The sequence below is a fragment of the Polypterus senegalus genome, chromosome 3 (assembly GCF_016835505.1).
Source record: "Polypterus senegalus isolate Bchr_013 chromosome 3, ASM1683550v1, whole genome shotgun sequence".
Taxonomy (NCBI): Eukaryota; Metazoa; Chordata; class Cladistia; order Polypteriformes; family Polypteridae; genus Polypterus; species Polypterus senegalus.
In genome coordinates this window covers 64,552,114-64,570,422 of record NC_053156.1, presented here as the reverse complement: position 1 = coordinate 64,570,422, position 18,309 = coordinate 64,552,114, and the positions used below count along the sequence as shown (strand labels likewise).

The 18,309-nt window shown below is 38.5% G+C and overlaps 1 protein-coding gene across 1 annotated transcript; it reads right to left on the bottom strand.

The window, feature by feature from the left end:
* Nucleotides 1-4,193: 4,193 nt before the first annotated feature.
* Nucleotides 4,194-13,575, bottom strand: LOC120525245 (lysophosphatidic acid receptor 5-like). Its single transcript, XM_039747377.1, has 3 exons — nucleotides 13,449-13,575; nucleotides 7,336-7,856; nucleotides 4,194-4,483 (listed from the first exon to the last, which is right to left on the bottom strand). The coding sequence occupies exons 2-3, from the start codon at nucleotides 7,810-7,812 to the stop codon at nucleotides 4,295-4,297; spliced, it is 666 nt and encodes a 221-aa protein (XP_039603311.1). The 5' UTR covers nucleotides 7,813-7,856; nucleotides 13,449-13,575; the 3' UTR covers nucleotides 4,194-4,294.
* Between the last annotated feature and the right edge of the window lie 4,734 nt (nucleotides 13,576-18,309).

The window sequence follows — 18,309 nt, the reverse complement described above, 5'->3', positions numbered from 1 at the left end:
GTTATTTGAATATTGTAGCTGATCGGTGTGTACTCTGAGCATAACCTAGCATCTTACCTGCCTTTTTAATTGCTTCTGCATATTACTTAGATGACATAAATATTGTGACAACATAAACCCCTACATCATTTTCAGAGGTTGCTTCTTTTAGGACAATGTCTCCCATCTGGTATTTACAATTGATGTTCCTTTTGCCCATGTGTAGCACTTTGCACTTTTCTACATTAAACTGTATTTTCCAAGTGTTTCCTCAGTTCTGAGGCTTGCCCAAATCTTCTTGAATTGCTTTTATTGCTCTTCAGTTTCTGCTCTTCCTACAACTGTAGTATCAATTCCAATTTGGATCTCTGACCATTGTTGGAAAAGAGCAGAACAATTATCCATTTTCATAATTGGCTACTTCAGAAATGCAGACAGCACAATCAAGATCCAATGTATCGCTGGAGATATGTACTTTTATCCTCCATTAGTTCCTGATAAGTAGTCTATGAATGTAAATATCCGCAGGCTCCGACATGAAGACAGTCCCAGGCTCTTGAACACGATTATATGGCTGTCTAGATTATATGTACAATACTTTGTAAACTATTATTTTTTAAAAGTCTACTAAAGGACATAGCTGTTTTTAGCCATTTATACAACTGGTAATATGTTTGGATTATTTCTCTGTCTGTAACACACAATTGAGTTAAAGTAACCTGATTTCAAGAACAATTTGTTTGATTTATCAGAAGGAATCAACCAGGTTACATCAATTAAGGACCTGGGACCTCATGTATAACATCATGCGTAGAACTCACTCTATAACATGGCATAAGCACAATAGCAGAAATGTTCGTACGCACAAAAAATCCAGATGCATAAATCTGTGAGAACACCAACTTCCACATTCTTCATAATTTACATAAATCCCAGTCAGCGTGATAAGTAACGCACGTGCACGCGCCTGCTACCCTGGCCCTACTCCTCCCAGAATTATGCCTCTTTGAATATACAAATCAATATAAATAGCCCTTAAGTTCAGCATTTTGTGAAAAGACAATGGCAAAAGCACAAGGGAAAATAGAAGAATTTCAGCAAATACCAAGTGGAGGCAAGGAAAAACGTACTATATGTTGGTTTACACAGTGATGTAAATAACAAAAGGAAGTTGATCGAGTGACATAGCGTGTCAGAGAAACTCGAAAGCTCAAGTTCACAAAGTCGCACAGTGCCCAAAATAAAAAAGAAGTTGTCACATATCAAAGTCGCTGTGAAAAGGCGAGTCATAGCCCACCGTTTGGGTGTCATATGAAAACTTATTAGGGTACAGAGAAAAAAAAAAGGCACACAGTGGGAAAAAAGCATGAAATGTCAACTTTAATCTCAAAATTTCCACTTTAATCACATAGTTTATTTTGTCATTGAAGTATAACATCATAAGCTTCATCTTAAAATCGATTAATTTTCTAGTTTCTCAAATCCCATCATAACCAAAGTAGCACGTTAAATGCTTTGTTTTATATTTGACCTCTATGTGCTCTATGTATGTGAATCACTATGTGCTTCCGGGCTTTTTCTTCCTCCGACAGAACACAGAATCCATTACATTCGTAATATTCCAGCTTTCTAAATAATTAAAATACTGAGATGTATACAGTATGTGATATCATTTTCATGATGATAGGAGTTAAAGCATGTTATTAAACATGGGAACACGGTGGCGCAGTGATTGTTCATGTCTCATGTAAGATGCTTGCTGTGCCATGCGCGATCTTCGATGAAATACTTTATTGTAGGAGTACTGTCTCTTTCAAACGTACTAACCTCCAATTAATGTCCTTCCTTTTCTTTCACCAAATGCCCAATCACCACACAATCAGCTCTGTAATAGACGTTAAGCCATCTCTAAGCTGAGAATGCCGATTCTTCAAAATCTTAAAGAAACATCGAAGTATCTTTGTAGTATGTGTTTAATTATTCTATCCATCTATCCTTCCAGTGTTGCGTCAGCACCAGCAAGAATACAGCGCAAGGCAGGAACAATTCGTGAACTGAGTGCCAGCACCTTGCTAGCAATGCGGCACCGTGTCCTCACGTTTAATTATTAACTAAATAGATTATTTAAATGAAGTTAAAGTTTTATCTGTCTAATATAATAAACATATTTTGCTGCACTTCATCTTAAAAATGATATCATCATCATGTCTAAATGCGCGCTTTATAAAGTGGCTCAGGTTGTGCAATATTATAACTGTAGTGCAAGTTTACAGTGAGGTAATTGTACTTATAAGTACAAACAGTTCTACAAGGAGCACTTGATGGACTGATTGAGTGCATTTAGAGTTCTTGGAATGAAACTGTTTCTGAACTGCGAGGTCCGTACAGGAAAAGCTATGAAGCGCTTGTCATGTGAGAGCAGTTCAAAAGACAACATGACTGAGGCAGCATGTGTTTGATGCTTTATACCATTAATTCTACCTATTTTTTCCAATCAGCTGCTGTAGATCTGTGATTCCCCCCTCAGATACAGTGATATAAATATTCCAAATGGTGCAGTGGGAGTAATATGGAAAAAGATGATCCGCTGTGGCAACCCCTAATGGGAGCAGTTGAAAGAAGAACAAGAAGGTGCAGTGAGAGTAACAACGCTAAAGCAGTTATGGTATTTGGAATACTTTGGCTATTCTCTGGACCATCATATTGTTACAGGTTAATTACAATCAGATGCCTTAAACTAATAAACAATATCTGTTAGTTTCAGTGTATATGATAAAGCCGCGTCAGGGATGTGGATCTAAAAAAGAAAGGGTAACCACACAGGAACAGTAGCACTGCTTTGACACTGGGTGCCGCCAGTTTGCAAAACTGAGCAGAAAACTTGCATACGCCAGGGTTGGAGCTACCGTGAAAATGTGCGTGGCTTTACACCAAGTTTAGGTTTTATACATCGCGATTTGAGCGTGGAAACGTTCGTATGAAACATTTTTTGCGTACGCAACATTTACACACAAAGTTAGGAATGAACTGGCAGAAAAAAAACTAACAACTGTCACCCCTGAGCACATAGTATCCCCCAACACTTTAATTAATTAAAAATAAAAATCTTTACAACCTCTTAATAAAATAAATGCTACAATTTTTCTCTTGTTATTTTAAATTGTTCTTCCTTTTTGTGTACATGAATTCACATGTAAGTAAACATATCACGGTATTAATGTGCATATTGCAATGTTAATGGACAACTCCTCCCATCCACTCTGCCACAGTAATCTGCATCTGACAGACCACTGTCTCCTTCCTCCTCAGTCGACTTATGGTTCTGCATGTCCATCACTTTTCAGTACAAGCCATTAGGCAATGGCAGTAAGGGTCTTATATTTGTGATACAAGTATCCACAGTGAAGTTTTATTGGAATTCATTTGTTCAGCATTTATTCAAGACCCTTTTGAGCAAATCCATTCTTCAAATTCCTCTTGAGAGTCGTTCACAATATTGTAAGTTTCCACTACCTAGAAAATGTTTTTGAAACAAGGGATTGGCCAGTCAGACAATACTGATGTCCTAGAATGGCAAGAGGATATCTTTCATTTGGAAATGATTTCCTTCTGATATCATATATTGACAGTATATCATATACATCCAGTATATCAGAGATAAGCTGCTTACAGTACAGACACATTAAAGCTTAGAAAACACAGTCTAGTGAGAAGGCTATGATGTCAGGACTTGACCTGATTTCAGAACCTTCTGCAACTTCCTGTCTCTGCTCCTTTAATGGACCATCTACACCTTGTTTGCCATGTACTTGTCAAACCTTCATATTGCTGCAAGATGCTGCACATATTCAGTCCAGATGTCCAATGGTTTTTGATCAAGTAAGTGAACCTGAGGAAAATGATTTAACTGTGTACTACTGTCTCCTACAACTGAATGTCAGACTGCTGCTAATGTGTCTGACATTCAAATTTCAGACGCAGGGAATCTTAAGCTTGAAGTTCTCTGAGGCAAAATAATAGATTAAGGGATCCAGGCATGAATTAAGACTAGTCAAGGCCATGGTGACCCTCCTGGCCTGGTATGTGAATTGAAGGAGTGGGCAGCCAGAGAGGACACCAATTCGTCTCAGGGTGTGAATTAGTTGAATAATGTGGTAGGGAGCAAAACACACCAGGAAAACTGTCAAGACCACTAGGATAGTCCGCAAAGCCTTCTGTTTGACACGGGATATACGGATGCGGAAAGATGATACGCGGGTCCCTTCAGTGGAAGGGGAGCTGTGTAGAAGTTTGTATGCAATCAGAGGGTAAGTAGTTACAATAACAGTACAAGGGATGAAAAAGCCAATGACTGCAGACAATATGCTGACTTCTGAGATCCTGTCTTCCAGGACTTCGACGAGAAATTCTCCATGCAAGCAGTGTTGTTAGTTCCAGGAAACGTGCTTGTAAGTGGACCTTTCATTGTCAAAAATAAGATCGCACAAATCAGTATTATCCAAACCTGATGGGGAAATACAAAATATTAGTACAGAAATGACTATTGATGAAAAACATTAAAGCATAAATCATAGTCTCCTGTAACAGCATTTTATAGCATTTATGATGGAAAATTAATCCTGAAACAAGAGGTAATGCACAAAATTAGAAAACAAAGAGTAAATGAAAGAAAGAAATATTTAATCTGAGGTGAAGTTGTCAGTGCTGTTCTTCAGATTTCTAGGTGTCATTACTTTTTCTAAGTTATTACACTGACATTAATTTTGTTAAACACAATTAACATGTGTGGATGCTTCGTTCTACACCTTAAAGAACTGTTTTGTTTAGTTTCAATTATTGAGCATATTATTTTTTATTACTTTTGTTGATTCATTTTTGATAATATTCTGGCACTATTTGGGGCTTTCTTTTATCATTGTGGCCATGTTGTTTATGACAACCAAGTTCGTTGCTAGTCACGTGTTTCAAGACAACATGACATGTGACGTCACTTTGACAAACACTGCTAAGTAAGATTATCATCCAAGTTTTGGATTAAATCTCTTTCAAATAAATTAGCCTTTGCACTAACTATTACGGGAAAAGATATTAGATTGCCAGGATTTCTGCTAAGAATTTTGCCTCACATGCTCCTGGTTTTCACCATTAACTTGCAAATGATTATTCTTCTGAAATTTCCTTTGGTTGTTACTGCATTTCCCAGGCCATATTATTGTACTTTGGGTGAAGAACTTTTTCCCAGCTCATAAAAGACTGTCATAAATGCAAGAAAACTCAATTTATCTTAAACACTACAGTTAATCTGACAATCTGACCTTTCCTTTGGCTTTTTTAAACCTAATATCTTCTTGGTTTCCCTCTAGCTTCTTCAGTTTCTTAGGACAACTCAAAAACATGACTGTATCGGCCATGTGTGAGTGACTGTGTCCAGTAATAGAGTTGATGATTGGTCTCTACCTATGACTCACTCATACCCGAGAAACCAGTTCTGTCTGGGAAGATTCCAGCTGGCCATGACTTTGTATTAGAATAAGCAGACTCAGAAAATGATTACATACATGTATTTCTGAACTCACATTGAGGATATCCTGTAATTTACTATAGAAGCTATTTAATGTGGCCACTAGGTGGTGTAACCTAGCACCAACTACCCCAACAACTACAAAGACAACAGTCCGCATTTAACAGATAATGCCTTTGTCACATATTTTTTCCACACTACAAATACATCTATTTTCTTGTCTTTATTTTCTTTTCTTTCTCCTACACTCCTCTTCGATGAGCTTTGTCTCTCCTCCAAACCCACTCCCTTTTAAACCTGACCTGGGATTACTTCCATTGTTTATTCATAGTCTCAAGGATGCATCTACAGGTTTGGGGGAGCCACCTTTGGACAGGAGATCGTCCTTCTGAAAGCACCCCCTGCCAGCACCAATGGAACCCAATAGTACAGCCCTATGGAACCACAACTCTCACAACTACCCTGTGGGTGTCTAAATGAAGCTTACCAAAAGTGATGCTGCCACCCAGTGTACAGGGGAATGACATATAGATGGATGTCAGTATCCCACTGTTCCTCATATATTTTGGTCTCTTGACTGGGAAAATAAGGACTATCAATTTAAGATGGGCTGCTCTACCTATTATGGAGTACTTGCATTATACAAGCCTGTCAGTCACATAAGGAATTACCTTGCTGGCATGCTGGCATCTCCTAGCTAAATCAGGGAATACCCTGCTTCTGCTCCAGACAATCCATTATATCAGCCTCTCAGCCAGACAGGGGAACAGGGTCCACCTCAGCCAGGATGCCAGTGTATCCATGGCACTATATTGTTTGCTTTTTCAATTCAGAATCTTGCCACTCTCCCAGGTTCATACATAAAGTATATAAATATTATATGTCTGGATTCAACAGTGAATTAATTTGGCTTAAATGTGGGTGGGGACAATTAAGACAGCTCAATGACTGTTCAAATTCTAAACCAATCCAATGCCTCATAAATATGAAGCTCAAAGCAGAGTTAGTGATTTAAACAGCAGCATGGTAACATCACCCACATTATAGAAAGCCAGTGGTTACATTGGATAAACTGTCTATAGTTGCAAGGGAAAGTATTCTGTTAGACCAGATTGTACTTTGGCATTCAAAGACATCATTGGACTAGTGGTAAACGTGAACAATGCATTTCAGATGACTGTGTGTGGTCTCTGTTATTCTGTCACAGTAATAGTGAGGTTGGGAGAATTGGCAGCTATGTTTGCGAAAAGATGAACTCTAAAATGTGTGGGGAGGTAAAAAGTTTTAATACATAATATATACAAACGACAATATGGAATTAATAGAACTGTTACCGTTAATTTTATCTTAACACATTTAATACATTTTGCTAGCCAGCAAGATGTTACTTTACATTTATTTTTTAGCTGTACCCCAGACATTTAAAGTGCAAAGACTGTTGGGAATTGGGGGCATATTTTTAGAAAGAAACCCTGTGGTTACGTCATGTGTGTGATTTTCACCACTAATCACTACAAAGAGTTTAACAAGTTGGGTCCTAATTATTCAGGCCATTTCAGAGCCACTGATTGACCTAAGGTATATTTTTAGAATGCAACCATGGAAAATTGGTCAATGTTAAAACCAGAACTTGGGTGTAATAAAACAGAAATATTACAGGGGATTGCTGGCCTTTCAGAACCTTGTAATGCAAGCACTTCAGGCACCAGAGACTAGCATGTATGGAGATTACCATCCCACTGTAAATACAGTTTCAGCTGCTATTCTCACTCTGTTCAGTACAACCCACAGATTCGATGTGGCTCAGCCTCACCATTTAAGATTCTGACACTTACCCCACAGGAGAGAATGATGCGGTACTTTGGCTTGCGGATCCGTAAGGAGAACAGAGGATGCACCACTGCCACATAGCGGTCCAGACTGATAAGCATGAGAAAGAGGGAGCTGCCATAGACGTTGCCAAAAAAAAGAGATCCATCAACCTTACAGAGGGCCTCCCCAAATATCCAGTTGTTTCCCAAAGCGTGATAGACGATCTTCAGGGGCAGTGTCAGAGCCAGAAGCAGGTCAATAGAACACAAGTTGACCAAGAAGACATTTGATGGCTGGGTAGCACTTCTCGTTTTAATAAAGTGCCAGAGGGCAGTGAGATTTCCTGCCAGTCCAAGGACAAACACAATGCTGTACACCACAGGAAACAGGACAAACTGGAAATTAGCTTGCACATCAGGGCAACCTGTCTCCGGACTGGCATTGACTGAAGAAGAACTTTGGCTAATGTTGCAAGTGGTATTATCCTGGCAGCCATTCATGACTGGTCAGTGTGTTGTACAACCAACAAGCAAGACGAATTCACCTGGGGAAATCAAGAGGCAAGGTAAGCACACAGCAATGATGGTAAATACCCATTTCAACATCCACAGTCCACAAGATGTCAGGCTAGTCTAGCTATTCAGAGACTACATCTCCCCACAATATAGTCCATACCCACAAATCATTCACTTGACATGAAATGCACAATTCTTGAATTGTTTAAAATACTTGTGACAGACAGTATGCAGAAGTTTGGTCCCAATCAAATAGTACTCAACTTGATACCAACATGATATCTTATGCTGGATACTGCACAGAAGTTGTCCTATAGGGGGGCTATTAGAGTGAATTTGCTTGTGAATTTATTTAACAGTAAAGGTAAGCAGAGATAGCTTTCAAACATTGGTTAAAAAGTGCCATTTACCTTTCAAATTTTGCTCACAGGTGAGTCAGCCTCCTTAGCATCTTTCTGCAAATCCAGCCTTCAATACACCCACTGACTTGGAAGTGAGAATTTCAATGTAGCAGTACATTTAAACTTGATTATCTGTTGATGATTTTTTATCTTTCTCTTATAGCAGTCAGTAGACACTTATTACTAGATATTTAAAACGTATCTCATTTTTTGTTCAGATGTGTGTATGTATGCATCTACTGCATATGCCACAGGGAGTTTAATTTTATTGTTACTATTTCATATTTATCAATCCGTGCGAGCACTTTGAGCCAGTCTTATGAGAAGAACTTGTAGAAGAAGAATGTTCTCCTCAGCACCACGTACCCTGTGTGTTTTGTAACTAAGTTTCATAAGAATACTTGTAACTTTTCCAGTAAGATTTATGAACTAACAAAAATATGTTGCCACATAATGATGTCCTAAGCTGTTTTTCTGTTAAGTTCCTCAAAATGAATGATTCAGGATAAAGAGTTTATAAGGCTGCAGAGTGCAAGTGCAAGGTGTCTGACTCGTGGTCAGTCTTAGGGACATAAATAAAAATTGCTTATCTTAGACAGATTACTTAACTTTAAAATTTTGATGATAAGGATGTTTTCTGTCTAACTGATTATGAGATAAAAAGGTATAAAAAAATAACCCTAATTTTTAATCAGGGTTCAGAGGAGCCCTGCTGCTGCAAATAGACTGTGCTGTCTGAACCTCTACTTCCTGCGACTCTGATTGAGAAATAAAGAGAACTGAGAAAATAACACTCACCTGCTGTCAGTTGCATTTTATCGCCCACAAACTCCACAAAGTAATAAATTCAGTTGATTAAATTCAAATTAACTGGCAGAACACTGCCACCTCACGGATCCAGGGTCCTGAGGTTGATTCTTGGCCTAATGACTATCTGTGTATCCTTATACATTCTGTATCTGCCGTTGGTATCTCAGTGTCCTCCTACATCCTAAAAATGTTTGGGTTAGGTTAACTGTGGCTTCTCCATTAACACAATGATAGTATGCCTTGTGATGGATGGATCTCTGATGCAGAGATGGGGGAAATTCAAAGCTAGATGGTACTCAGAATAGTCAATAATGTCAACTTAAAGACAACTCCACATCTCTACATTGTGGACAAAAATAAAATTGATATGCATGTGTCTACTAGGTTCATTCATTTTTTCAACTAATGTAATTTTGACATTTGTTTAATCATTTGCAAGTAAAGCAGCACCATGTCTTTTTTTAGCAAGAAGAATCAATTCTAAGTCTGAGAAGAATGTACACATTACAAGAGGATACTTATAGCAATCATCATGCTAAATCACCTGAATTTCAAACGATTCCATTTAGGGGCAAAACATTAGCACTGCTGAATACCACCAGACATTCACTCTGCCACATAATTGTGATAAATAGAAATGTTTTCTTATCGCAGTATTGATGTGTATGTCTTTCTAGAGGGTGGTACTCTGGCTCAGTAGTTAGTGCTGCTATCATCTAGATCTAGTGTCCTGGATTCAGATATCTTGCTCAGTCATTGCCTTGTGTGGGTTTTCATTCTACACCAACAAGGATGTGTGTAATAGGTGAACGAATGAGACTAAATTGGCCTGAATATGTGGTATTTAATGGACAGGCCCCCTGTGCTGTCAGGATAGGCTCCAGCTCCCAATGATGCAGGTTTGAGAATGTGTGCAACTTGCTTGAGTCTCGGAGAAAATTTGACTACAGGCTGTAGCCATAAAATCTTTATTGACTAGTTCATTTTGTTCAAATACTATGTACAGTCGTGGCCAAAAGCTTTAAGAATGACACAAGTATTGGTTTTCACAAAGTTTGCTGCTTCTGTGTTTTTAGATCTTTTTGTCAGATGTTTCTATGGTGTACTGAAGTATAATTACAAGTATTTCATAAGTCTCAAAGGCTTTTATTGACAATTACATCAAGTTTATGCAAAGAGTCAATATTTGCAGTGTTGGCCCTTCTTTATCAAGACCTCTGCAATTCACCCTGGCATGCTGTTAATAAACTTCTGGGCCAAATCCTGACTGATGGCAGCCCATTCTTGCATAATTAATGGTTGGGGTTTGTCAGAATTTGTGGATTTTTGTTTGTCCACCTGCCTCTTGAGGATTTACCACAAGTTCTCAATGGGATTAAGGTCTGAGGAGTTTCCTGGCCACTGACCCAAAAGTTCAATGTTTTGTTCCCCGAGCCACTTAGTTATCACTTTTGCCTTACGGCACAGTGCTCCACCATGCTGGAAAAGAAATTGTCCCGTCACCAAACTGTTCTTGGATGGTTGGGAGAAGTTGTTCTTGAAGGATGTTTTGGTACCATTCTTTAAAAAAACTGGTTTTGTGATTGATCTCTCTGTGTTTATACTCAGTAAAACTCATTGTGATTTTTAGGGGCATCCCACTTAAAGTAGATCCAACAGAATTCTTTCAGCATAAGGATGAATCAAATACTTGAGGACATAAGCATAAATTAAGGGGAAGTGCATTTAGGACTGAATCCAGGAAGCACTTATTTACAAAAAGAGTTCTGGGTGTGTGGAACAAACTACCAACACATGTAGTTGAAGTAGAAACCTTGACAACCTTTAAGATGTATCTGCATGGGGTATTGGGACAGCTTAGCTATTAGTTAACTAAAAAGGCTTGATGAACTGAATGGTTTCTTCTCATTTGTAAAATTTCTTGTGTTCTTATATATGCTTATTGTTGCATAACCCAGACTGTACTGGCTAGCCAGAATATTAATTTCCAAACCAGCATATATAAATTTTATATTTTTCATCCCATGGCATAGCCTGTGGTAGAAGTTACTGATAAGCACATTTATTCTCTAAGTTTCTTTAAGTATTGTCCGTGTGATCAGTGAAGTACTTTGTGATAGTATGGCCTATGAATGGTGCCAATCCTTTAAGTCTGACTGACTTGAAGAACTCTACAATTTTAGGAGTCAGTGACTTCAGGTGTTTAGGGAGTTATGCTCTCTTGCTAATGAATTGAGATATCAAATTTCAATACGTAGTGAAAGATTAAAACCCTGGGCTAATCTAAATTCTAATGAGACAGCAGCCATCTTGATATAAAGCTCAATGGAACAGACAAAAAGGTACTATATTAGAAATATACATAGACATAAAGATATCATATCAGATAGATAGATAGATAGATAGATAGATAGATAGATAGATAGATAGATAGATAGATAGATAGAACTTTATTTGTCCAAAGCTCATTAAATAAATACACAAACACACACACACTAAATTATGAACACAAACCAATTACAAATTTTTCTTCCAAATTGCACATTTTCAGAATTATATCAAATGTAATCACAAATTGAACGGTTTTAATTAAAATATTTTTTTAACCTTTTTACCAGTACAAATTAATATAGTGTTTTTCACACTCGTTGTCGTCTATTAATATTGGTTTATAAGAAAGTAATTATTAATTGCTATCAGGCAAAAGAAAAACAGTCATCACTTCCAAATTACATCCACATGTTCGCTCTTACTTGCTGATTTCTATCACAAAATGTAAAGAAGTAAACATACAAGGGTAGTACAATAAAGCTCAGTCAAGTTGCTGAATTTGTTGATTGAATGCCAAGGACTTTCATCGGCTGCTATGTGTTGGGTGGAGAGATGCATATATAGAGGTGATGGCCATGTCGAAGTTTAATAGCTGACTTGTGGGGTGCCACCAATGGTTCAATAAAACATTACAAAGTTGGAGTTTCACAGGTCTACTTAAAAAAATGTCAATTAATCCATTGTCTGCATGTCTCTCACAAAATCCTTCTGGATTGAAAGATACTGGTTTAGAGAAAAGCCTATCAATTTACTAATTTGCTTAATTCAATCCAATCCAGAGTCGTGGTGGGGACAGGGATCTATTATAGAATTTTTATGAAGACACTCCCATTCATTTATAGCGGGTATTTTCTAGATGCCAGTCAATATAACCTGCATGACTTTAATATCAAACTGCAAACCCGGGGCATCAGGTAGCAGCACTATTCACTGAATCACCTTGTTGTGTTTAATAGGGAGAGTTCAGTAAACAGATAGATGAACCATTTAAATCATCAGCCATTAAAACGATTATTATAAGGAGATTAAAATATCTATAATATGTCTATCAGACGTGTTAATTTTGAGTAAAGTTAAGTTGTTAGCTGTGTAATAGCAACATATCCCAAGAATAACTTTCTGAGTGAGACTGATTCAGACTGACTAAAATAATTTGATATCTAAGTTGTGTAGGCGTGGTGCATAATAATAATTCTTTACATGTATATAGAGCTTTATCTATCTATCTATCTATCTATCTATCTATCTATCTATCTATCTATCTAATTGTTTAGATCCATAACAGGCTCCATACAGTAAATAAACATGAATAGATGGTAACAAATTTGTGAAGTGCCAATAGGTCATGATTTTGCAAGGACTCATTCTTAGTCTGTTAGTGTCCTGCAATATAGTCTGCCACATATTAGATATTTTTTGGGGGAGTTTTTGTTTTTGTTTTTTTGTTTTTTTTTTTACTTTTTTCGTTTTTTCTAATACATATTAGTTAGTTCTTCAAAGCACAAAGAACCAACTTTATATCCAGGGAACTATGCCCAAAATGGAATGGTGCTTTGTCAAGCAATGATTCATACAACTAAGAACTCTAAAGCGCCATTAAAGAACCATTATTTTTAAGAGTGTGCTTTCATTTGTTGTTGTGAACACGCGTTTATAGTTCTATGCTAAAAAATTAAACAGATGTAACTAACCGTCAGTATTTCCTCTGCCCTGCAGCGCCCGTCCAGCGCTGCCTCTCCTTCACATCAACGCTGCAGGCTTACGTACGGATGGATTTTCTCGGTCCGCTAATGCACACGGAGCTCTGCGCTCTCACTTTTTCAACAGGAGGGCTAAACTAGTGAGGAGGAACTGCGTAACGAAATCAGAGCGCTCACCATGTATTTCCAACCTCAATCTCTTTTAAAAAGTTTTCCATTCCCTGTCTCGCTTTCTTTGCCTTCTTGATAAATCAATGAGGTAAGAGTTAAACTTTTATTTTTCCTTTGTCTGGACCTTATAAACTCCTCAATACTCGCTGCAGCACTGCCTACATCTCTGTTTGAAATAAAGGCGATTATCAGTCTATCCTATGGTTACCTTTGTGCACGTTGATTTTCTTTTTCCTTTGTCCGCATATCTTCAGTCCGCTCTGTTGATGATTTCAAGTCCCCCGCGTCTGCAGACTGAACGACGATCAGCCGGTTAAGGTAATGAACTCACGGTGAATGTATTATGATCGGATTTAGAGAAGCTAGAGGCACCGCCTATTTAATTTAATTTTAGCAGTTACGCAAGTGGACTTTCCAACTTTAATCTGGGTTACTGGCAAAGATAACTGGAAGACGGGAAGCACGATTAGGCACGTTTAACGATTTTCAGTTCATCAGTGCTTCGTAGAGTGACTTTCACAGAGCGCCTCATCACAAGGCATGAAGACACAATTTAAACCAACAATGTTTGAGCAAAATTGTGTTAATTCTAAAATATGTAAGATTACAGAGAAATTAAAACCAGGAAGGGACGCCAAAGTTGGAAATACTAAGTGTACATAAGAGCAGATTGACATAATGAACTGATAAAAAAAAAAAAAACATGAAAACACAATCCTAACAATTGAGGCACATAAGAGTCTGCTGGAAAGCAAAAATCAAATGAATGTAAGGGAGAGCAATGACCAGATTATGACCCGACCTTTGTTGTTGTTGTTCCTCATCCATATTCAATACATTTAATATCATTAATTAAATGAAACTGTGCCCATATAGAACTCACAGTCCCAGATATAATTGATTATGGGATTGATGAGTATACTCTCCAGTAGAGTCTGGCTTTAAATGCTTTGAGTAAATGAATATTTGGACTTTCATTAAACACAAATAATGTAAAGCCCTTAAAGCTCTTGGAAAAAATGAAAGCTGTTTTCAAATGTTTGAAATGTTTGGTGGGTGATTTGAGACAAATTGTGCCCAGTGGCTCTTAGGGTCAAGATCTAGCCATGGGGAGAATAACTGAGAACATCTGAACTCAGGCTTAATGGAAATGAGTCTGCACTGTTTTATTTTATAGATCCCTGTTGCGTTCTATGTTAATCAACAGAGGCATGGCCAGCTGTAACATTTTTATTTCCCTAGGCAAAGCTGAATATATCACCCTACCAGCCCTTTGCTTCACGTGGAATCATCACCATCAGACCTGAACGGAGAAATGTAGACACGAGAGAAGAGCCAGGACTGGGAAGAGCAAAATATGGAGGATTTGGATACGAAACAGTGAATTTACATTTTCAGAAAGTCAAGGGGGCGGCACGGTAGTGCAGTGGGTAGCGCTGCTGCCTCGCAGTTAGGAGACCTGGGTTTGCTTCCTGTTTTAACCCTGTGTGGAGTTTGCATGTTGTCTGTGTGGGTTTCCTCTGGGTACTCTGGTTTCCTCCCACAATCCAAAGATATGCAGGTTAGGTGTATTGGTGATCCTAAATTGTCCCTGGGGTGTGTGGTGTCTGCGCCCTCCAGTGGGCTGGCGCCCTGCGCAGGGTTTGTTTCCTGCCTTGTGCTCAATGTTGGCTGGGATTGGCTCCACAGACCCCCGTGACCCTGTAGTTAGGATATAGCGGGTTGGATAATGGATAGATGGAGAATGTCAAGGGGGGTCTTTGGATTTCTTATAGCAAAAAAAGCAATGTCTGTTTGATGGATTAACAACCAGAAGTCCAAATGACCATCAGCATCAAATTCTTCCATGAGAACCCTGAATACAATGAGGACTGATTGAGGTCATCTATGTTAGGTAGAATGCCCACAGGGGGGTCTCGTGTCCTGGAACCCCTGCAGATTTTAATTTTTTCTCCTGCTGTCTGGAGTTTTTTTTTGTTTTTTTTTTTTCCCTGGCCTTCAGACCTTACTTTTATTCTATGTTAATTTGTGTTCCCTAATTTCAATCATTTATTTTGTCTTTTTTTCTCTTTCTTCATCATGTAAAGCATTTTGAGCTCATTGTTTGTATGGAAATGTACTATAGAAATAAATGTTGTTGTTTAAAAGACATTCACAGAAAAACACCCCACCCGCTTGAGGGGTGGCGATTCAGTGAACATATAGAAACTGTGCTGTATTTGGAGGCTCTATTTATTTATTGTCATGCCATTTTCTAAATCACTTTTGTCCTAAACAGGGTCATTGGGGTGCTGGAGCCTGTCCCAACTAGCTTAGGGCACAAGGCAGGAAGTAACCTGGACAGGGTGCCAGTCCATGGCAGACCAAACACATACACACACCCCTGTCACACACTGTGTGACAATTTAGAGTCGTCAATCCACCTAACATGCATGTGTTTGGACTGTGGGAGGAAACCCACACAGACAAGGGGAGAACATGGAGGGAAGGCCTGGGACACAAACCCTGGTCTCCTTACTGTGAGGCAGCAGCACTGCCACTGCACAACAGTGCAACCCTATTTATTTATTTATTTATTTATTTATTTATTTATTTATTTATGTATTTATTTATTCTCTAATGGAAAAAGGTTTGCATGACATAATCCTATTATGACCACATGGATAATCTGGAGGTCTCTGTTTAAACCACTAGCCTAACAATTAGTTTATGATCATGGTTACAATCCAGTTATCATATTGTCAAGGTAGCTTCATCAATCTATACATGTGTTTTAGGTTACTGAAATAAATTGAGAAGCTAAAAATAATTACAAAATTAAATGAAACTGAAGTATAATGATTATCTTTAAACATTTAGTCATGATTCCAGTTTACTGTATCCTCGATAACATATACAGTACAAATAGTGCAGTATAACTATATAATCAATGCACAAACTCAGCGAGTATTTTCAGTGAGAGAAGGACTATGGAGATCATTGGTTAGTATGCCAAAAGCAAAAGTCATAGATAGCGGTGAACATCTGACAACAGTATTTCGTTAACTTTTAACACAAATTGTAAGCCCATTTGGAAGATGATTATAGTTTGAATTAAGTCAACCTTTAACAAAGCATTCAAAAGCTACAGTCTTGTTGTGGTACTGATTGTTTAATTGTATTTTGCTGTATCTGTGTGTCCTATGATATGCCAGTTTGAAGATTATTATTATTATTTTTATCTATGCTGTAGCCGTTGTTTTTAGCAATCACAATTCCACCCCCAGGTTTAAGACAATTTGTTGCCCATGAAAACACAACTAAATTGACTGTACAATTTGAAAAAGAAATTTTAAGTTGTCCACCCAAGGGCAGGCAATTGAAATGTAAGAACTGAGTGAATTTAAGTTTGTTAATTAATTTGGCAGTACTGGTAATTAACCAAACACTTCAGAAAGGCCCATCTTTATCTCCTTTACTTTTCTCTTTTGTAGGAAACGATTCTCCGGCCTTTAGATGCATATATATATCAAGGCAAACTCGTTTTAAGGAACAGAATTAAACAATTTATTAATGAACACCAGGATTATAGAAGTATGATAAATGCATTCATATATTGACATATAAGACTGGACGTAGACAGACTAGACAGACAAACAAATAGCATAGAGAGGCTGGCTGTTTACTGGGATTTAGAGTTGTAGCTTATCTTGCCATATTTAATTCGTTTTACAATACCAAGTCTTTATAGATGATGCTCCATGTTTTGTGGAGCTGTTGATTTGTTGTTGCTGCAGGTTCAAGTGGAGGATAATCCCTGCATTGGAGTGCACTCTTTCTCATTGTTGCTTGATCCTTGTCATTGCTGTGCTGCTCCTTCCTCAAATTGTCTTCTGAGTTATTTTGCCACTTCATCAGGAAAGTGCATTACTCATTCTGGCCCAAGAGTTTAGATACTGAAGTTCCCTTCTTGAAGTAATGGCTTCTCAGCCTTGTCAGACTACTGACACATACCTTTGGCTTGACAGACAGGGTCTCATCTTCTGATCCACAAAGAGAAGAGCATTTCAAAAATCAAAATTCCCAGACTTCTCTCAGAATCCTTCCAGGGTTTCAGTGAGTGTGCTCTGAGAGAATTCCTGAACTTCTCTTAACTTGCCATTTTCTGCTTCTCCCATAGGGTGCAGCTAGTTTATAAAGGAAGGTTGAACCTTCTCCTGATTGGATTAAATTAACTTTCAGTTACAAAATCAGTTGTGGAAACCAGGTGTGCTCCAGCTGCCCCAAACGCAACCCAACTGACACAAGTCCAGCACTCAGCAGACGTTTATTTATAGTGGGGAAGCGTTTTTCTCTCACTCGTCACAACAGCCCGGAACAAGCAACAAAAAGTAAACACAGTCCTGTCTCTCATCTTGTTTCTCTCTTTCTCTTCTTCGCCACTCCTCATCGCAAGCTTTGTCTGCCTCTTCCAGACTCTGGCTCCTTGACTGGAGTGAGGTTGCAAGTTTTCTGTTGCACCTGAAAGTGCTCCAGGTGATCCCTTGACCTTTTTCCAGCAACACTTCCAGGTATGGTGAAAACACTGCCTCAAAGTGCTCCATTGTCTCTGCAGCCCCCCCTGGTAATGCCCACTGAACCCAACAAAGCTGCTCCAAACTCCAGCTCCCAGCATGCCCTGCGGGAATCCATGGTGCTGCAGCAACCCAGGGGGGCTACCCACCAAGGGAAGATAATGTCCCAACCATGCTCTCTCCCTCAGTCCTTCTGCCCAGCTGGTGTCCGTACTAACCCCTGATCTGAGATCTGAGCCACTACCACTATGCAGTCCCTTCATTGATGGATGGAAGGCCAGGTGTCCACATGACTATCATCATCTAATTCTTCCAGAGAAGCCTGAAAACCATGAGGACTGATTTAGATCATTTATGTTAGGTAGAATGCTCATTTGGTGCTGGGTGGTCTTGTGGCATTGGAACCCCTGCAGATTTTGATTTTTTTTCACCAGCCCTCTGGAGGTTTTTTTTGTTTTTTTCTGTCCTCCTGGCCATCAGACCTTACTTTATTCTTTGTTACTTAGTATTGACCAT